Source organism: Geotrypetes seraphini, chromosome 2 (genome assembly GCF_902459505.1).
Source record: "Geotrypetes seraphini chromosome 2, aGeoSer1.1, whole genome shotgun sequence".
Taxonomy (NCBI): domain Eukaryota; kingdom Metazoa; phylum Chordata; class Amphibia; order Gymnophiona; family Dermophiidae; genus Geotrypetes; species Geotrypetes seraphini.
In genome coordinates, this window is record NC_047085.1 from 248,568,809 (window position 1) to 248,591,382 (window position 22,574).

General features: G+C 42.2%; 1 protein-coding gene and 1 long non-coding RNA gene across 3 annotated transcripts in view; one reads left to right on the forward strand and one right to left on the reverse strand.

Annotated features, from left to right (window-relative positions):
* Positions 1-431: 431 nt before the first annotated feature.
* The window catches only part of SERPINB5 (serpin family B member 5), a 70,129-nt gene continuing 47,986 nt past the window's right edge, over positions 432-22,574 (reverse strand). The window contains exons 4-6 of one of the 2 annotated variants that reach the window (XM_033935300.1): positions 15,137-15,279; positions 13,763-13,930; positions 432-2,887 (exon numbers count right to left, since the gene is read on the reverse strand). In XM_033935300.1, coding sequence (XP_033791191.1) covers positions 2,495-2,887; positions 13,763-13,930; positions 15,137-15,279 — 704 coding nt within the window. In that variant the 3' untranslated portion in view covers positions 432-2,494. The remainder of the gene's footprint in view (positions 2,888-13,762; positions 13,931-15,136; positions 15,280-22,574) is intronic. The other variant, XM_033935299.1, reaches the window with a different exon arrangement.
* Positions 800-22,574, forward strand: part of LOC117356045 — a 98,777-nt gene continuing 77,002 nt past the window's right edge. The window contains exon 1 of the long non-coding RNA XR_004538520.1: positions 800-1,801. This is a non-coding gene — a long non-coding RNA (uncharacterized LOC117356045). The remainder of the gene's footprint in view (positions 1,802-22,574) is intronic.

Sequence of the window (22,574 nt, forward strand, 5' to 3'; positions counted from 1 at the left end):
AGTACCCTTCCTCCTTTCTGCCTCTTCCCACTCCTCCCCTCGCCACACGTGTGCCCCTCCCCCCCATTCCCCCGTACCCCGTTAACCGCCGTGAGAAACAGCTTCAATGTGTTCCTCGCCACCGCATCAGCTCTCCCGCTGACGTCACTTCTGGGTGGTGTCAGAGAGAGCCACCGGGGTTGCAGGGAGCACATTGGAGTTGTTAGTGAACCACTCGAGGGAAGGGGGGGGAAGGAGGGGCGCACATGCGGCAGAGAGGATCGGGGAAGGGGGGGCAGAGACAAGGGCAGGAGAGGGGCACCACCACCCCTGGGTGCCTCTGACTCTCGCTATGCCACTGTTCCCAGCCAGAGGCACTTATCCAGTGCTACTGAAGACAGAGCAATGAATTCCTGTGTTTAAGTTAGTGAGCACAAATAACAGCAATTCTGTTTGATGCAATCATGAAATGAAAGATTTATTCACAAAACTGAAGCGCACACACTTGTCAAACAGTAAGATCTGACCTTACAGTTCAGTCATGTCTCTTTTTGACTAGTGGTGACCAGCAGACCACATAACAGTACCTAAAATGTATACAGATCTTAAAGGACTTGTACCCCCCCCCCCCCAAAAACAAAAAACAAAAAACAGTTCATATGTGTGTATGAGAGAGTGAGAATAATTACAGATCCTTGATTATTTGAGCATATAATTAGGACCCTGTATTTCTGAAGTCTCAGCCACAAGCAAATCAGATATTAATATATACAGCTTTTTCAACACAATTATTAATACAATTCTGTAATACTTGTGTTGATATAAGAATGTGCATTGCTATTCTTCCTCGTGTAGAATATCGCCCTTAAACCTAACTACAATAATCATTTGCCTGAAGCTTGTTAGATTCACCGGTCAATATTCATGTCACAATAGTCAGAATTTTTGTAAAGCACTGATCACCGCAAGATGAATCGGGCCTGGATGTTCAGTGTCAGCCCTAATCTGAATAGTGGCACTGAACAACTGGGACTTTCACAGCCATCAGAAATTATTCAGGTGCCGCTGATAATCTGTTCCAGTACTAAATAACTAACCAGACCTGGTTAGGTCAGCTATTTGGGCACCAACAATATCAGTATTGGCCAGATAACTTCTGCCTCCCTTCTAGCTCTGCCTCTGGCCCAACCTGACACTAACCAGAGAATGCCTCGATGGTCATTGTGCTGATATATTCATTCGCATTTTCTGGTTAAATGCCACCAAATATTTGTTCCTGACGCGCTTAGTACTATGTAACCGAGTAGGAACTTCTCCTGTCTGGTTAAATAGTGCCGAGTATATACCCAACTAACTTTAAAGAGGTAACTAAGCTTTCTCTTTAGCTAATATACCCCCCACCCCCACCCCTTTTACATAACCATGAAAGCATTTTGTAACGCCGGCTGGCGCGCTGAATGCTCTGCGCTGCTCCCGACACTCATAGCGCAGAGCATTCAGCACTTGCCGGCACTAAAAACCACTTTTGTAGTTTTGAAAAAGGGGGGGGGGGATATTCCTCAGGGCACAACAAGCCAGAGATAAATTTGCCTGCACTGCCTCCCTTGGTATGTAAATGTCTCTCATTCACATGCATTGTGGATATCCTGAAACCTGACTGACCACGTGTGCCTTCGAGGACTGGGTTGAGAACCACTGGCGTAGAGCACTTCAGTTGATTAATGGCGTTGGCACTACTCTGAAATCGGGGGAACAGTAGCCTGCAATGCATGGGACCAGGAAGTGACGTCAGAGGGGGAGCTGAGGCCGGCGTGAGCAGCAGGTAGGAGATACTTCTTGATACCGGTAAAGATTTGAAGAGGTACTTGGGGCTGGGCGTGGTGGGGAAGAGTGGGGGGGAGGGGGAGGGTGCAGCAGAGTTGAGGGGCACACTGCATATTTTAAAAAATTAAATTCTAGAATGTCACACTGTACCAAAGTGGCGAGGGCAGCAGTAGTTTGGGGGAGGAAAATTATTTGCACAGCAGCAGCCATCCCAAATTGTACTAAACAGGATTTAAAAAAAATTGGGGGTCTGAGTTGATATTAATTTTGTTTTCAAGTACTGTGCTTCTTATAAATGTGCATATAAAAATAAAATACAATATTTCACCAAAACACTGTTTTTATTTACTATTAGAAATCATCATTATTTGCTAACGCATACTGCTTGATCTCTAATTTCATAGGCAGGGCAAAATAGAACTACATTTACCCCCTTTCCCACTTTTTACGAAACCACGCTAGCGTTTTTAGCACTAGTCGTGGCAGTAACAGCTCCAACGCTTATAGAATTCCTATGAGCGTCAGAGCTGTTACCACCACGGCAGCGCTAAAATCCGTGCTATGGTTTTGTAAAAGGGGGGTTAATAAAGTTTAGAGTCAGTGTTATGCCTAATGAATAGAGCACATACAAGTAACCTAATCTGTATTGTATAACTTTGTAAATGTGAACTTTGTACAAGAGGATGAGTATTTAAGGAGAACAGAATCTGCCCATCAGGACTATATTACGGTTTCTGTTATTTCTGATTGCATATATAAAAGGTTGATTCACATTAAACTCGTCTTTGTGCATCAGGATCCGTGATTTTGCCTGGTCAGCTTCCTGGGCGCCCTCTTCTTGTACTTCCAAAACTACTTTTTGGAAAGCCTGTGACAGAGCGATGCCTTTGCTCTCTGACATGCCTGAGAAATCGGCTGCTTCCTCACTAAAGGCGTCTGGCATTCCAAGGCTTGTTAAGATGGGTTTCAGATCATGGCACCCTTTTAGCTCAAATTTAGGTAGGGATACTTTCACTTGGGTGTTGACCATCATACTCGGGTTGGTCCAGTGCATAAATTTCTCAGGGCTGATCTCGTTTTCAATCTGAAGAAATAAAGCAGAGAGGCAGATCACGTAAATAATCAAAAGAAATAAAGCAAAGTTTATGGGATGGTTAAGATGTAATATTTATTTATCTAATTCAATTTCTATCCCATCCTCCCGGGAGCTCAGAACATGTTACAAGCAAACATTCACAGTAGGTCTCATTGGATAAAACGTTTGACAATTCAGTAATTTAAGGACAAGCCTGGAGGTAGGGGAGTTCACAGAAAATTCCAGGAGGGTTACAGTAAATTGGACCTGAGTAGTCGCCAACTAGTGTTTGATGAAAGGGGAGAATTCAGAAGAGATTGTCTGTGGATGGACCTTCAGTTGAAGAGAAAGGTCTTCACAGCTCTTCGGAAAGTCAACAGTGAGTTCTGTGACCTGATTTGTGGGGGAAACTGGCTTGTACCCCAGTAATCTCCAGTACTTTACCCCAGTAATCTCTAGTAGCTCAGTTCCACAGGTTAGTCACTTCTGCACTATATGAACAAGCCTCCCCTAGTCAAGGCCCCCCTCCATAATCATCAAAGTGTTCCAGCCTCTTCCCCCCCCCCCCCCCCCCGCCACCTGGCATAATCCCTAGTATCTATTGAGACCATGCAGCAGCAACTGGGTAAAGAACCTAGGGGGTCAGCTTAGGTGACAAAATTCCTCTTTCCTATGGCTTTTCTACTGCTTTCAGTGGAGAAAAGGGCTGATCTCTTCTTAAACCAACACTGACAGATGTTGCTTTTAATAATGATATTACATAGCACAATATCTGAAGGTTAACCCACTATAATTCCTCTACTGCAGCAGTCTGCAGGTACTATTTTGAGGCCCTCAGTATTAAAAAGAATGATTCTTTATGAAAAACTTGTGCCTTAAGTGTCCGGTGGTTGCGTCCACAACCGCTTTCAGCGCTCATCTCCAGCATGAGATTATGTACGCACGCTCAATATGCACTGCCTCCAATGGTTACCTTACGTTCTGGAACGCTGCCCGCCTCACTGCTGTAACCTCACGCAAGCGCTTTCCTGCATCTGTACGCGATTGTGAGGTGGAGTGGAGAGGACAATCGCGTACAGATGCATGTGTACGTAATCTCATGCTGGAGGTAAGAGCTGAAGGCGATTGTGGATGCGACCACCGGACACTTAAGGTACAAGTTTTCCATAAAGAATCATTCTTTATAATACCGAGGACCTCAAAATAGTACCTGCAGGCCGCATGCGGCCCATGGACCGAGAGTTTGAGACTACTGCTCTACTGATAGCCTTCCAACTGTGAAGGTATTCTAGAAAACACAGATACTTCATAGAACTAAAGCGCTTTGCTGTGAAATTCCTTCTCTGGATCCTTGGGCACTGCTGCAACTGCATCTAGAACTAGGACTAGGGGCATGTGAGGAACCATTCTGCCAGGATAATGTCGGTGAACATTCTTCCAGACCGTCCCAGCATTATCCAGTTAGCCCCTTTGTATGAACATTGGGGTGAATGATCAGTGGTATTTCTCATGAGTTTTTTTCATATGTGTTTTGATAAGTTTTTATTTGGATGTTTGTAAGGTAGGCTACTACTGTGATGTTTATACTTCTGACTGTTAGTCAGGGCAGATATGGAGGGATATTGCATAATTCTAAATCCTGGCCATGTGGGCATGGTACGAGCAGATATGATTCGGGTTAAGGATGGGGGATTGCAGAGATGGGCTAACTGAATGGAATCTAGGCTTAACGGCAAAGTTTTACTACTGAATGCTCATTCTATAAAGAACATAATGATTAATGAACAATTTGTTATTGGAGGAAATCATGGCATGGTGAATCTAACATACTCATTTTAAACCAGTTGAGTTTTCCTGGCTGTGCTTATATACACCAGCTTGGAACATATGAATATAAGAATAGCCATACTGGGGCAGAATGAAGGTCCATCTAGCCCAGTATTCAGCTTCCAACAGTGGCCATCCAGGTCACAAGTACTTGACAGTACTTGAAAGAATCCCAAAGAGTAGCAAGAGTCCATGCTACCAATCCCAGGGACAGCAGTGGCATGCATGTTTCTATCTTCAGTGTAGAGAAGAGGAGGAGGTGTGTGCTACTTTTTAAAAAAGACTATGGGGACAATTCTATAACACCGGGCATAGAGGTAGGCGTCATGTGTGTCGAAGGCATCATGAAATAGTGCCTATGTGCACTGGACGCTATTCTATAAGGTGAGAAAGAAAGCCTCACACTTAAATGTAGTAGTTAAGTGTCTTATGAGCCTGGATCCTGCTCTTTGTGACTCATTAGCCCCACCCACCAGGCTACGTAAGAGAGTGTGGTATAGTGATTAGAGCTATAGCCTCAGCACTCTGGGATTGTGTGTTGTAGCATGGCCATCCCTTGGACTATGGCAGGGACCAGCACACGCCACTTGGTTCAGGCCTCGACGTGCTTCCCCAAGATGGAGGAAGTCCCTATGCTGATGAGCTTATATAAAACTTATCACAGTCAGAATAAAAAATCAGATAAGTTTTTCAAGGTTATATTTATTCCTCACTCAAGTTCATCTGAATACAAAAACAAGTCACATTCAAGACTCCTGGGCTGGCAAATCTCAGAGTCTTCACATTAACCAACAGGTAAACAAAAATATTCAAAACCAAATTAACCAACACTGTACACAGTTCTTCACATGGGTTGAACTCTAATTCGTACTTTCAGCTAAAGCACAAAGAATATCTCGGCTTCTCAGCGCTATAGGAAAGAGATTTGGTGGATCTGCCAAAATATGCACTTTAGAACAAAATGCAGCTCAGAAATCCCACACCATAGTTGAAGGGCAAATCCAGCCCCCCAAACTCTCTACCTCCTTAGAAGTATAAGGAGAATCACCCCAGCAGGGAAAATGCACAGTTTTGAAACAAACAAACAAACACAGTCCTTGAGTCAGCTTATATCCTGAAGAGACTTGGTGCAGTGCCCTTGCCTGCCCTCTTGTGCAAAAACAAAACCAAACAAAAATAAAAACGTTAGCCTTCTTGGGAAGTTTCAAATACTAAACTTTCTCCCTTTATAAGTCCCAGAAAGTTCATAGCTTCTTCAGCTTAGCAAATAGCCTTACAACTTTTAACAAGCAAGGAAATTGCAGCTACAGGCTGCACACCAAAAAAACTTCTGGCTTAAAAAAAAACCTTGGCTGAGGCAACAATAAAGCTTCAACTTACTTCCATTTCTTCAGTAAGTATCTATTCAGGTAAATTACTTAATTCCATAGCCTCTGGCAAATTGTCCTGAGTTAAATCATCCCCTTCCCTTACAAGATGTTACAGAGAGCTTGCTGAGACTCATGAAGCCTGATGACCACTATCCGATGCTGCTCATCCACTAACGATACTACCAGATACCCCTGCGAATATGTCAAAAAGTGACTTTGTGGCTCTGGGAGAGAAGGTGAAGCAGTCAGGTGCGCAGGTAGTATTCTCGTCCATCCTTCCTGTCGAGGGTAAAGGCCAGGGCAGAGAAGCTCACATCCTGGAGATCAATGCTTGGCTACGTGGATGGTGTTGTCGAGAGTGTTTTGGCTTCCCAGACCATGGGATGATCTTCCAAGGGCTGCTGAGCAGCGATGGTGTGCATCTATCAAAGAAGGGAAGAAGTGTCTTTGGCAGCAGGCTGGCTAATCTACTAAAGAGGGCTTTAAACTAGAAGTGATGGGGGAAGAGTGATCAAAGCTCCCGGGTGAATATAAGCCCTCAGGTAAGTAAATCACTTAATATCTCTACACGGATGGGAAAAGGGGGCAATGTCTGGAAAGCAGTATATACTAATGCTTGAAGTATGGGAAACAAGATTCTGGATCTGGAAGCTGTGATGGAAGAAGAGGAGTTGGATATAGTGGCAGTTTTCTAATTCGACCTTATCTTCGCCAGCAATTCTTTTCTTTTTACCCCCCTTATGTACTTCCCTTCTATGTACTTTTTCTTTAAAATTGTAGTTCTCCCCCTCTCCCCTATTGTTTCCTGTGGCTTTAAAAAGCAGTTACCCAAGTATGTTCTGTGATGAATTATGTACATTTGATTTCTTAAAATGTTATTTTTACTATTTGTACAACGCTTTGTACTTCTGGTTAAGCATTTAATCAAACAATATGAATAAACTTGAAACTTGAAACATGGTTCACAGAGAACCATGACTGGGATATAGTTATACCGGGCTATAATCTGATCAGGAAATACAGGGTAGGAAGAAAAGGAAGAAGAGTAGCGTTATATGTTAAAGAACATATTAAAGCCACAGAAATGCAGGATCTGCAGGGCAAAGAAGAGGCACTGTGGATCAATTTGGAAAGAGGGAATGGTGAATATATTTACATTGGTGTGATGTACAGGTCTCCTTCACAGACAGAAGAAGTAGATAGAGATTTAATAGTAGATATTCAGAATATATCTAAAAAAGGGGAAGTCTTGCTAATAGGTGATTTTTAACTTGCTGGATGTTGATTGGGGTATCCCTATTCCAGGATCTTCTAGAAGGAGGGAGATTCTGGATTCTCTACAAGGAGAACTGTTGGTAAGGGAACCCACACGAGATGGGGTCATACTGGACTTAGTGCTTACAAACGAGGAAAGTGTTTCTGATGTTACAGTGGGTGATCATCCGGCATCCAGTGATCACTGCATGGTACAGTTTAATATTAAAATGGGTATAGAGAGGGCTCATTCAAAAGCAAAGGTTCTAGACTTTAAAAAAAACTAACTTTGTTCGGATGGGGGTTTACGTCAAGGAATTAATGTCTGGATGGGAACTTCTAGAAGGAGTGGAAATGCGGTGGGCAAAACTGAAAGGAGCGATTGTATGGGCGACAAACCTTTTTGTGAGGCAAGTAAGTAAAAGTAAGAGGAAAAGAAGGCCACTTTGGTTCTCAAAAGTAGTAGTTGAGAAGGTAAGGAATAAGAAGTTAGCTTTCACAAATTACAAAAGATTGTAGAAAGAGGAAAACAATCAAAAATATCTGGGAAAAGTTAAGAGAGACTGGTGTAGTCAGGAAAGCAAAGATGCAAATGGAAGAAAAAGTAGCTGACATGGTAAAATGGGGAGACAAGACATTTTTTAGATATATTAGTGATAGGAAGAAGTGCAAAAGTGTTGTTGTGAGACTCAAAGGTGAAGGGGAGGAATATGTTGAAGCTGATAAAGAAAAGGCCAAATTGCTTAACAGATATTTCTGTTCTGTGTTCATGGCTGAAGCGCCGGGAGCAGGACCACAGAAGACAAACATGAATAGGGATGGAGGACTAATAGACCCTGATCGATTTTCAGAGGGTTATGTTCATGAGGAGCTAGCTAAATTAAAGGTAGACAAAGCAATGGGGCCGGATAGTGTACATCCTAGGGTGCTGAAGGAACTTAGAGAAATCTCTAGAGTCAGGAGTGGTACCAGAGGATTGGCAAAGGGCAGATGTGGTCTCTCTCCACAAAAGTGGAAGTAAGGAAGAAGTAGGGAATTACAGGCCGGTAAGTCTGACTTCTGTGGTAAGCAAATTAAAGGAAACACTTTTAAAACAGAGAATGGTCAAGTTTCTGGAATCCTGTGGATTACAGGACTGGAGGCAACATGGATTCACTAGAGGTAGGTCTTGTCAGTCAAATCTGATCAATTTCTTTGGCTGGGTGACCAGAAAATTGGATAGAGGATGTGCACTAGATATGGTGTATTTAAATTTTATCAAAGCCTTTGACAGTGACGGGCTGGGTCAAGAACTGGTTGAGTGGAAGGCAACAGAAGGTAGTGATCAATAGAGATTGCTCTGAGGAAAGAGATGTTACCAGTGGTGTGCCTCAAGGCTCTGTTCTTGGGCCTGTTCTTTTTAACATTTTTATAAACAATATTGTTGAAAGATTGTCGGGTAAGATTTGCCTCTTTGCAGATGATACGAAAATCTGCAATAGAGTAGACATGCCAGATGGTGTGAATAACATGAAGAAAGACCTGGCAAAGCCTGAAGAATGGTCTGAAATTTGGCAGCTAAAATTTAATGCTAAGAAATGCAAGATCATGAATTTGGGCTGCAAAAAGCTGAGGGAACGGTACAGATTAGGGAGTGAAGAGCTTATGTGTATGACAGAAGAGCAGGGCTTGGGTGTGATTGTATGTGATGATCTTAAGGTGGCCAAACAGTTTGAAAAGGTTACAGCAAAAGCTAGAAGGATGCTAGGTTGCATAGTAGGAAAAAGGAGGTATTGATGCCCCTGTATAAAACTTTGATGAGGCCTCATTTAGAATATTGTGTATAATTCAAAAAGATTTAAAAGGATGGAGTCGGTCCAGAGGAAAGCTACTAAAATGGTATGTGGTCTTCATCATAAGGCGTATGGGGGACAGACTTAAGGATCTCAATCTGTATACTTTGGAGGAAAGGCAGGAGAGGGGAGATATGATAGAGACATTTAAATAACTACATAATGTAAATGTGCATGAGTCAAGTCTCTTTAATTTGAAAGGAAACTCTGCAATGAGAGGGCTTAGGATGAAGTTAAGAGGTGATAGACTCCGGAGTAATCTAAGGAAATATTTTTTTACAGAAAGGATAGTAGATGCATGGAACAGTCTCCCAGAAGAGGTGGTGGAGACAGAGACTTTGTCTGAATTCAAAAGGGCCTGGGATAGGCACGTGGGATCTCTGGGAGAGAGAAAGAGATAATGGTTACTGCAGATGGGCAGACTAGATGGGCCATTTGGCTTATATCTGCCATCATGTTTCTATGTTTGCTAAGGAACCAGCATTTCAATGTCCTCAGGCTGAGAAGAAAGCAGAGCCTCATCCTGTGTGTGTTCTTTCCTGGGCTGCCAGCCATCTAATTCCCTCAGAGCTACAGGGACAGCCCAGCCCTGTGCAGGGGAAGGATTGCTACTTAGCTCTGACTGCCTTTCTATCTGCTTAGCCAGCAATTTCATCATGGTGGAACTTAAAGGGGCCAAGCCCTGTTTTACCTGGCTATGCATAGGTACATTAGATAGACTGAAAGCCTGTCTTGACAGAAAGGGAAAATGTTTGAGCTCCTGCCTACAAATCGCTTAGTATATCAAATCCCAATCCCTTTCAATTTATGAAGCTCTACTAACCTTTCCCATACCAGATGTCTCTGTTCTAGAGACAGATATGTACTGTTTTATTCATATTTCCGGGGAGTGGGAGGGGATTAAAGAACACTGGGAGAGTGTGGGGGGATTCACTACTTAATCACTCCAGTGGTCTTCTGATCAGTTTGGGTACCTTTTTGGCATTTTGATGCTTCTACAACAAGTCTAGCTCGAAACATCTAAGTTCCGTCTAGGACAGCCTGCAAATAGTTCAATTAATGCCACAATCATCCAAGTCTAACCCAGCCCATAGCCCACCCAAAACCCAACCAAAACATGCCTAAAACATTCCTCTAACATGTCCCTTTATGAGTTTGATGTTTTGGAGAGCAAAAGTCCCACAAAACATCTAAGTTCTTTGTTTCAATTATCGGCATTGAGCAGTAGTGGCTCATGGCCAGTAGAGGGTGATGTCTATGGGACGGTAATGGAATGGACGTCAGGACATGATAGTGCAGTATTTTTGTAGAGTTTTTCTACAAAAGGGCCTGTTTTTCGTACCATGATTCTGGGTAATTCTAGTTAGATACAAGCATATGTGTAAGTTAAGGCCATGCCCAATAGAAGCGTACGAAAAACTAGTGAATAAAAATAAAAATCTGAATATGGATGTAGTCAAAGCCAGAAAAACACACTACAGATTAATATTAAGGGAAAGCATAATAATATTCTTTTTATGTACTTTGCTATTAGGCTACATCATGGAGGAAATCAGGATATACATGGACTCCATTTTGTTCTCTGTCTTTCTATGTCTTTTTGTGTTTTGGACTCCATTTTATGTCAGTGACTTTCTTAGTGACTTTCTGTCAACTCTTTGTTCAGGTTTCCCGTGGTTTTAATTGATACCAGATGTGCTTAGGCTGGCTAGGAAGAACATATTGGATTGCGTATTCCAAGCTGAGATATAACTTGCTTTAAATATGAATGAAAATACATGGTCTGAATGAATGAAGGGGCCCCGAAAGTGTGTGAATTGTATGGCTGTGTATTGAACAAAAGAATGGGTTTTGAAAAACATATTATATATATTTGCAACCTAAAGAAATTCAAAGGAAGCCTGAGCACATCTGGAAATAATTAGTCAGAGGCTACAACATGAGGCTGTTAAGTTTCAGGGAGAGGGTGAATGGCCCCTCCTCCTTGAATGCCTTCTCTTTGACTACTTTCTCCTTTTCCTTTAAGAATGACAGGCAGGCTGAGAATATTTCACCACCCTTTTAACAAATGATTCTCTTAATATGCCTTTGTGACAAGGATACAAGGAATATTGGATATGTTATAAAATGTAAATGTATATTCAGAAATGAATGTAAACAAAACAAATATGATTTCTGAAACTTTTAAACATATAAGAGGAATTTTCTTTGTCTAACTTTTAAAGACCACCTCTGTTATTTTATTGGCCTATGGCCAATGATGTCACACTGAGCCAAAGGTATATAATGGGGTGTTTCGGAATATTGAGCTGAGCTCGTTATCAGAAGGCCAGTATTTTGGCAACTATAACGACCTCCCGCTAATGCAACTGCTAACGCAATTATGCTTTATTCTTTTGGTTTCATGATTGAACAATAAAAACAATAAAATTACTTTGGTAACTTTGCGTTAGCGTTAATTTTTCATGTTTTTTGTTATTTTTCACACCTTGAGTGAAAGCTAGCGGCTTAATTGGCAGCTGCAGCTTTATGAGTGTGCAGGTGTCTAATGCCCATGCTCAGCATTTGGACATTTTGCAGAGAAAAACAGCCAAGTGCCGATTTATGGACATTTTTGTGTTTTGAAAATGCATCTATCAGTCTCCCTGGTCCACTCATTTTCTATTAATGTTTATACTGCTGAATCATGGAGACTAGGTGTGCCATTGTCCTGTGGTGCTCCAATGCAATATTCCAGTTGAGGAATTCCACATGGAATGGAGCAAGGCTCCTGAGGTGGATGACATTTTTACTGTGGAACAAATAGGTGAACTGGTGGAATAACACCCTAAGTGAGTTGGTTAAGCAGCTTGCCCCAGAGAATCAAATTTAGAGATCAGTTCACCATGCTCAATCAATATCTCGGGTTTCTCCCAAGCTTAAATTAGCAAGGAAACATTTATGAAAATTGGAGCACTGATAGCATTCTCACCTAGGCCTTGATCTAAAATCTTTAATACATGAAAAAAATGCCAGAGTATAGAGAATTTATACAATATCTTTCTGATCATTTTCTTCCCTTTAGTCCTATCACACCAATCCAGAACCCAGTTTCATGACTGCTTTGCTACATTCCATAGCCTCTGAACTGGTCTAGTATGAACTCTTAAGGAAGGAAAAATTATGTCTTACCTAATCATTTTCTTTCCTTTAGTACTATCGGAGCAATCTAGGAACCCTCCATTAGTACATATCGATGAACTTGCTTCCATTATTAATTGTTCCCAGTGTGTAGTATTTCCAATTGCATTTCCTCTGCCTTATATCATTGAATTTTGAGGCAGTTCCTGACCCCGCTGGAGAACTATGTGTCAGTAGACTACAACAGTGCCTTGTAATGAAGCTACTACGTAGTAGATTTAAAACAAACAGGAGAAAATATTTCTTCACACAACATGTAATTAAACTCTGTAATGTGTTCCCAGAGAATATGATGAAAGCAGTTAGCCTAGCAGGGTTTTAAAAAAGGTAGCTTCCTAAAAGAAAAGTCCATAAGTCATTATTAAGATGGATGTGGGGGAAATCCACTGCTTATTCCTAGCATAAGCAGCATAAAATATGTTTTGCCTGGGTCACAGGTACTCTTGCCAGGTACTCATGACCTGAGTTGACCACTGTTGGAAATAGGATATTAGGTTTGATGGATCTGCAATCTGTCCCAGTACAGTAACGCTTATGTTCTTATATTGTTGGTAAAGGTAATAGATGAATATAGCATTTGATTGGAAATATAAACATGAACTCCATTGCTTGGTCATTCAAAATACTGAGCATTCTAAGGCTGCACAGCATCCCTTAGGAGGTGAATCACACAGAACTACTTTGCTTCCATCTATCTCCATCTTCTGGTTGATAGATATAACCCATGGGTTCTGGACTGTTCTGGTACAGATGTTAAGAAAATTGCATTTAAATAAATAAATCATTCAAGTCATTAAACAGATAAAATGTATCTGTTTAGATAGAGCTGGATTTAGCGATGTTCTGATAGATAACTTATCTATCCAAACTGGTCTTCCAAATAGCATATAACTGTAAATGAAGATCTCCATTTACATTTGCATATGGATTTGGAACAATCCTAGTCAGATGGATAGCTTCCATAAAAATTATGCATATCTTTAAACAGGTATCCTATTCACTTGAAGTTATACGATGAGTATAATACAAAAAAAATCTACCTTAAGATATATTGAATAAATTTTTCAATTAAGGTATTGCTTCCTATAATTCCCCCCCCTCTCCCCACTAAGCTGGAGAAAACTACCTGTAATGTAGTATAAACCTAATGACACATTAGGACAATTACAGGTTATAAATATTCATGCAAAGAAGTTGCATTAATTATTTCTATATAAACCATCGTTCCATCTAGTTCCGAAAAAAAATTGTCAGAGGCTGAACTGATCAGTTACTGCTTTCAAAGAGCAAAAGAGGGTTGGCTTTAGCTCCTTTCGGGGCTGCTTGAAATCAACTGCCTTTATTGTCTTGTGAGAGCAGTACTGAACACAAATGAAACCCAGCCAAATGAAAAGAAGGCAGTCACATCGCCATTGATTCACCTGCTCCAGGCCAGTGGATTCATCCATGAAGTCCTTGGGCAGAAGGATAATCATGCTGAAGTGTTTGGTATAGTAAGGAAGGTCCAGGACCATGGTTTGCAGTTCATTTATGTAGCCCATACAAAGTCGAGATTCCAGGTTCATCATCTGCACAGGTTTGCTTTCAGTCTAAAAAATATATGGTGCAATGCATCTGTATTCATTTCTTGGAATTGCAATATATTCAGAACCTAATAAAAATCAATTTCAAGAAGCGGACAAAGGCAAGACTTTATTCCCATTCTGTCCATTAGCGTTTAGCCTACGGTTATAAGTATCAGAAAAGTAAAAAGTGATACAGGGGGTTTGGGAAGGGGAGGCGTGTGTGCGCAACGGGGTAGCGAGATAAGGAGGTGCCCAAGGCAGTGATACCCGGTGTTGATGCACTGCACACACACACATATCCCACTCCTCCCTGCTGCGCCATATCTAGGATAATTCATCATAGCCAGTTCAGCGCATCCGTTTCAGAGATGAACTGTTGCCTGTAACATCCCTTGATGATACAAACAACACCCCCACCAAATAGGCTGCCCTCTCCTCCCAGAATGTATCAATTCAGAATTTGGAGGAGCGAAGCCCCCCTCCCTGCCCCACAAATTCTTCCCTCCCCCCCTGGATTGTGTCGATTCAACACCCCTCACCCCCACCCCACCCCAAATTCCTCCCTTTTTCACTTGTGACCTTCAGTTTCTCTTTGAACACCAGATATTTTCCTGATCCTTCTAGACCTGTATTGAATGCTCTATTTATGTGATAGAACTACCAGCCATTGAGACTCATGACAAAGGCATAGATGCTGAAACACTGTCAGTGTCGAATCTTCAAGTCCTCGCAGTGCTACTACCAGTGATATGAAAAGAAACATAAAGGGTCAAGAAAAGTGTGGAATAACTTGTAAGTTTCATGGCTCCACATCATTCTCTTCCTGGTTGGGCTGAGAACTTTTTAGCGGCCCCTCGTAGTTGGACTTTACTATGGCATTTTTGAAACCTCAGTCATCCTGGGAATCTCCCATCTTAAATATTTATTATTTCTGCAGGCTATAACTATGATCAACCAACAGAAAGAGGCACTGGAGACGTCAAGACCAACTAATGGTTACGAGTCTTTTATTGAATGTCAAACATCTAAAAAATGGAAAAAAAACAAAGTCCCGACTAGAATCCAAGTTTCGGCGACAGATGTCACCTTCCTCAGGGGACAATAATAAACTTGTAATGTACCATGATCGGTGCGTGTAAACGGGTCGGCTTCTCTATTTCACAAATGAAGCGCTGAAAAAGTGTGCATGAGCAATGATGTGTATTACTATGATCAGACATTTCCACATACCTTACTAATTCGGAATGGAGTTTCTTTTGTTTCACTTTCAGAGAATTTTGTCATCCACTTTCCAGTAAAGTAGGCAGCATTCATCAGACATAACTTGGTTTCTTCATTCACACTTCCTTCTGCCAGCATGTTCTCAATTTTACCTACAAAAAGCAATCAGTACAATTTGCCACTGATGGTTTAAGACCTAATTGTTAAATTTCTAAAATTTGTTATATAGGCCATTGAAACAAAATTGCACATAGGCCAGATTCTCAAAACTTTAATGCCGTCACTAAACTGTTTACTGACAGTTTAGTCTGTACATATTTTAGCGGCAGATTATCAAAATAGATTATCAATAGCGAGCTTTCTAGCAGTCTCTGACAATGACATGCAAATGGACTCTTCAACATTGAAATGAGCCCTCTGGTGGATTCTTTAAAAATACCGAGCCATTTTCGAAAAGTGGCGTCGGCTTTTGGCGACAAAAATAAGCGACTGGTCTGGGGTGCCAGTAAAGGCATGACAGTGTCAGAGACTGCTAGAAAGCCATGTTGTGATGCAGGGGGAGAGATGCTCATTCTCTATCCTTGCATCACAACACCCTTCCCCTGCAGCAGCAGCGACATCCCATGGGAGAGGTCTTAAACATCTTGGGCCAATCAGAGCTTCCGGCCCCATTTTGGTCGACACAGATCAGCTGAGAGGAGGGAATCCACATCCCACATGTCATATACTTAGAGGTAAAGGGAGGGGATGTCAATGGCGGGAGAAGGGGTGTCAGAGGCGGGAGAGGTGTTGTATGGTAGGGGTTCACTTGATAGTGGGAGAGAGATGGCATCTCTCTGCTGCAGGAGGGGTAGGTTGTTGGTTGGCAGCGGGAAAGATTGAACATCTCTCTCGCTTTGTGTTTTGTTTTGGTTTTGGTTTTTTACACATTTTTTTCTGTGCATGTGCCCATTGCTATCACCAGCAATGGGCACATACAAATTTAGCGAATCTTCGCTGCTGTCCGCTGACCTCGTATGCATGCACAATTTTTTGAGAATGTCTTGCTTTTTTCAATTCACTATAAAAATGGGTACATTAGCAGACTGTCGCTTTTTAATGTGGTTTTTTGAGAATCGTGACCCTAGTGCTGAACATCGGTGTTAATTCACTACTTTTTTCTGCATTGTAAATGCTGTGCTGTTTCTAAATACTGTGACAGGCAGGACCCTGTCTCATTCAGAGACTCTGCTGCTAACCCTATTGCTAGTAAACCGGTGCCTATTCCCAGAACAAGAAAGCAAACTGTAAGGTCTGGCAAGCAGACAGCTCACACACCAGAAAGGCAGAGAATAGCTCAGAATTCCTTCAATTTACCCTATTATTCCTTATTCAAAACTGCAGAAGTAAAAACTCCTTTTAAACCTGCAGCTTTACAAGCTGGCACACAGAGGGTTAAAAAAAGGGGTGGAGTCGGCAGGGCTGAGTGCATCAGGCAGGGCTAGAGCCTGGGAAGAATAAAGCTTCCACAGCTGAAAGCTGGAGGGAGGAGTGGCAGGAACAGGAAGAGCCAGAGCAGCAGGAGAAATGGCAAGGCAGAGCTGCAAAGCTGCAAACTCTGCCAGGCACCTCAGGGAACATTGAGACAGTTTCCATTCCAGTACCACTGCCTCATTGGAAGCTGCCGTCAGGAACTCCCAGGCCAGGCAAGAGTCTATTTCCCAGAGCAACGTTAGCTTGGGAGGGGGAAGATTCTGAAGGGAAGTTTGTGCAGGCTGGCTGTGAGAAACGAGGGCTTTCACAGAGTGGGGGAGGGGAGGCACATTGCAGAGAAGTAGCTCCTATGGAGGTGAATGAACAAGGTTTTGGTGATAATACTTTAGACTAGGACATGGATTACAGTTGTGAACCAGAGGAAGGAATGTGTGATGAAAGCATTTGAATAAACCTGATTTAAACAAGCAACCTTCCTGTTCAAATGTGAAACAAGGATCCTGTTACTGAGAGATTTGAAACAGAGAGTGTGCATGAGCTTTGGTGCAGTGGGGGAAGATAGCCCAGTTTTACTGCAGAGAAAGCCAGGTTTAAAACCATGGCTGTTTAAAGTGCCCAAAGTTTGTCTCTGTCCTGAGACACTGATTAATTGGGAACAAGGGAGGTGTACAGGGTCCATTTTTCTGTAATTGGGTAGAACTTGTTCCCACACCTACTGGCCCAGCTAGAGAGAGTCAGGGCAGTAAGGTAAGAGTAAGGTGAGAGAGCTCTTTGGAGCTAGGCACAAGAGAGTGTCCTTTATTTGACTGTGGATAGCAGTCTGGGAATTGAGTGCAGGCAGGAGCACTGTCTGGAGTTGCCTGTGGACAAGAAGAAACAAATTTGGTCCTATTTACAGAGGCTGTTTGGACTGTGTTAAAGCAGCAGCCCAGGGGACAAAAGCTGTAAAATAAGTTTGCTCTTTTTGAATGAAGAATATAGAAATCCTGAACTGTTGGAGATATTTGAAAAGGCTGCTGTATTTTTGAAGCATAGACTGTGTTGAAAGCAGTGAAGGGGATTTTGCTGCCAGTGGCATTGTATAAAAAATTGGCAAGGAAAATAAAACTTTTGATTTTGAAAGTGTAAAAAGGGGGAAAAAAAAAATGAAAACGAAAATTGAAGAAGGGAAAGTCAACGATCCTGGTGGGAGACTCGATACTGAGGCATGTGGACAGCCACATAGCAGGAGGGAGAGAGGATCGACTGGTGACCTGCCTCCCAGGAGCGAGAACCAAGGACATCGTGGACAAAATTGGGATGATCCTGGATGGAGCGGAGACGGAAGAGACCGCAGTAATGATCCACATTGGGACGAATGATGTCAGCAGGAGAGACTACAGAAGAGGCATGCTGATAGAACAGTTCAAGATTCTGGGAAGGGCCCAGAAGATAGTATTCTCAGAGATCCTACCGGTACCGAAGGCAGATGTGAAAAGGCAGGAAGAACTACAATCAATAAATGCGTGGATGAGGAGATGGTGTGAGGAAGAAGGATTCCTCTTCGTGAGAAACTGGACAACGTTCTGGGGCAAGAGCAAGCTCTACAGGAGAGATGGACTGCACCTGAGCACGGCGGGAACAAGACTTCTAGCAAACAACGTCAAGAGAGGAATAGAACAGGCTTTAAACTAAGAGAAAGGGGAAAGCCGACAGTTGACCTAGCGTCGATGATTCGGAAGAAGGTATCCCGTGAAGATACCGAGGGGAAAAAAGGCAGGGAAGAAACAAGAGACAAATTACAGGAGTCAACTAACCCAGAAGAGGAGGTTAGAAAGATTGTAGCAAAAGAGAAGACACCAAAGACCGAAGCACAGGGAAAAGAAATGAAGACGACAAAATGCCAGGATCTAAACTGCATATATACTAATGCAAGGAGTTTAAGAAACAAAATGGGGGAACTAGAAGCCATGGCCAATGCAGAGGACATAGACATCATTGGAATCTCTGAAACGTGGTGGAATGAGGAAAACAAATGGGATACAGCACTGCCGGGGTACAAGCTCTATCGCCGGGATAGGTCAGGTCAGAAAGGAGGAGGAATAGCCCTATACGTAAAAGAAAGCATACAATCGACAAGAATGGACACAGCGGAGATGATCAACAAACTGGAATCGCTATGGGTTAAAATACCGGGTAGGAAAGGGCATGAAATAAAGATGGGCCTATACTATCGTCCACCCGGACAAACCGGAGATAGCGATAAAGAAATGGATGCTGAGATGAAGCGAGAATGCAAAAGCGGTTACACAGTTGTTATGGGAGACTTCAACTATCCTGGGATAGACTGGAGTCTTGGAAGCTCAAGATGCGCTAGGGAGACAGAATTCCTGGAGGCTATACAAGATTGCTTCATGGAGCAGCTTGTTAGAGAACCGACGAGAGGAAATGCCACTCTGGATTTAATCCTAAATGGACTAAGGGGACCTGCAAAGGAAGTGGAAGTAGTGGGACCGTTGGGAAACAGTGATCATAATATGATCAAGTTCAAGGTTGAAGTAGGCATACTGAACGGAAAGAGAACCATAGCGACATCTTTCAACTTCAGGAAAGGAAACTATGAAGCAATGAGGGAAATGGTAAGGAAGAAACTTAGGAACACTTCCAAAAAATGGCAAACAGTAGAACATGCCTGGTCTTTTTTCAAAGACACAGTGAGCGAGGCACAAAATCTGCACATTCCCAGATTCAGAAAGGGGTGCAAAAAGGGTCGAACAAAAGACCCAGTATGGATGACTAAAATAATGAAGGAAGCGATAGGCAATAAGAAAAATTCATTCAGGAAATGGAAAAAGGACAAAACTGAAGGGAACCAGAAGGAGCACAGGAAGTATCAAAAAGAATGTCACCGTGTGGTTCGAAAAGCCAAAAGAGAGTATGAAGAGAGGCTAGCCAGGGAGGCACGAAATTTCAAACCGTTCTTCAGATATGTTAAAGGGAAACAGCCAGCTAGGGAGGAGGTGGGACCGCTGGACGAAGGAGACAGGAAGGGAGCGGTGAAGGAGGAGAAAGAAGTCGCAAAAAGACTCAACATGTTCTTCTCGTCTGTATTTACAAACGAAGACACAACCAACATACCGGAACCTGAACAAATCTTCAATGGAAATCAAGCAGAAAAATTAACATCCATGGAAGTGAGCCTTGATGATGTACACAGGCAGATAGAAAAACTTAAAACTGACAAATCCCCGGGTCCGGACGGAATCCATCCCAGGGTTCTGAAGGAATTAAAGGAGGAGATAGCGGAACTACTGCAGCAAATTTGCAACCTATCCTTGAAAACTGGCATGATCCCGGAGGATTGGAAGATAGCCAATGTCACGCCAATCTTTAAAAAGGGATCAAGAGGTGACCCGGGAAACTACAGACCAGTGAGTTTGACCTCGGTTCCGGGGAAACTGGCGGAAGCACTGATTAAAGAACACATCGATGAACATCTGGAAAGAAACGAACTTTTGAAAACAACCCAACATGGTTTCTGCAGGGGGAGATCATGCCTAACGAACTTATTGCACTTCTTCGAAGGAATTAACAAACGGATGGACAGAGGAGATCCCATAGACATCATATACCTTGATTTCCAAAAAGCCTTTGACAAGGTGCCTCACGAACGTCTACTCCGGAAACTGAAGAACCATGGAGTGGACGGAGACGTACATAGATGGATCAGAAACTGGTTGGCGGGTAGGAATCAGAGGGTAGGGGTGAAGGGCCACTACTCGGAATGGATGGGGGTCACGAGTGGTGTTCCGCATGGCTCAGTGCTCGGGCCGCTGCTATTTAATATATTGCTGTGAACAAGGCTGCCCTGTAAACATCTAAAAGCTAAGTTACTCAGCATTTCATATTCTGCTCTTTTGACTGGTTTTCAGCATTATATCTGCTTAATTTCTCTTCTCCTCCCTGTTTCTTACTAAAAAAAATATAAAAAAGCACAAAAAATCCTTCTCTTTCCTCTGTTAAATCTTATTTCCTCTTCCTGCATTTTTGTTTAAAATACTGTGTTTTAGGTGGTATAGCGCCTATATTTCTGGTGCCTGTGGCTCAGGGTGACTAAAGTAGGGAAAATCTGTTATAAATCCTGTGTTTTAGGGTAGCACTGATAGAACCTGCAGTTTTGTTTAAAATACTGTGTTTTAGGTGGTATAGAGCCTATATTTCTGGTGCCTGTGGCTCAGGGTGACTAAAGTAAGGAAAATCCTGTTATAAATCCTGTGTTTTAGGGTAGCACTGATAGAATCTGCATTTTTGTTTAAAATACTGTGTTTTAGGTGGTATAGAGCCTATATTTCTGACTCACTAGTTTTTAGCCATTGTGTCTGATTAGGTGGAGAAGGGAGGGGCTCTGTTTTACTTCTAAGGTTAATTGCATTATCTTTGGGACATTGTTGTGAACAAGGCTGCCCTGTAAACATCTAAAAGCTAAGTTACTCAGCATTTCATATTCTGCTCTTTTGACTGGTTTTCAGCATTATATCTGCTTAATTTCTCTTCTCCTCCCTGTTTCTTACTAAAAAAAATATAAAAAAGCACAAAAAAATCCTTCTCTTTCCTCTGTTAAATCTTATTTCCTCTTCCTGCATTTTTGTTTAAAATACTGTGTTTTAGGTGGTATAGAGCCTATATTTCTGGTGTCTGTGGCTCAGGGTGACTAAAGTAGGGAAAATCCTGTTATAAATCCTGTGTTTTAGGGTAGCACTGATAGAACCTGCAGTTTTGTTTAAAATACTGTGTTTTAGGTGGTATAGAGCCTATATTTCTGCTTTACTAGTAGTCTTACTTATAGTCCCACCAACCCCAGGGACCACTATTCATATATAGAGACCCATATAATCAGGACTACTCAAATCAAGTCACTTCACAACCAATCAAGATGACCTTTATTCTATGCAATCACTGTGGTGCTTTAATTCCAAGACATACTATTTGGAGGCTTAAGGCTTGCCCCATCTGTCTTCAACTTGCTAGTATTAAGGAGGAGTTCTGCAAACTTAAACAGGAATTTAGTACAATTAAAGCAGCTTCCATCACTCCACAAAATCATACCAACTTACCACCTCTACCTCAAAGAATAAAACAGCCCAGGAATAAATGGGTCATAGTAGGCTCAGGAAGACTGCGACATGTAACACAGAAACATCCACCTTCACTAATATTACCTCTACAGAATTCCTTCGCTCCACTAGTGTACTGCGATACTCAGGAAAACAGAAGGGAGGTGGGACTGGAACCAATGAAGGTAACTCAAGAGAACAAGCGCACCCTAAGTACAAATAAAAAAGCCAAAAACAGAAAACTATTACTGTTGGGGGATTCCATCATCAGAGGCATTAACCTTGGAACACAGGGCGAGGAGACCAAAATAGTGAAATGTCTTCCAGGATCCTCAGCTACCAGGAATTCCAAGCAAATACTGACTATAATTAAGGAAGAAACTAAGGATTTTAACATTGATGTTGTTATCCATCTGGGAACAAATGACCTGGCCAACAACTCCACACTTGCAGCACAGAAGCTTTTCGGGAGCTTGGTGAGGGCGTGAAACCTTTTGTAAAGACTTTAGCTTTTTCTGAAATACTGCCTGCATATGGAAAAGGAGAGCAAAGAGTGAAAAACACAGAGGACTTTAATAGATGGCTCAGAGCCTGGTGTCATCAAGAAGGCTTCAGGTACATAGGAGGATGGGGAAATACATGGAAGGACAAGAAGCTATATTGCACTGATGGGCTACATATTACTACAGCAGGAAAAAGAAACCTTGCAGAGAAATTTAGACAATATTTTTCTAGGCATTTAAACTAGAAGGTGGGGGTGGTGTATGTACAAAGGACAATTATAGAGACCACCCCCGGCAAAAGAAAAGATGTGATAGTAGTAAAGGCTGCAACATAAGCAATATCAGCAACTCATTTCTTAGTATTGCAACGGAAAGTGA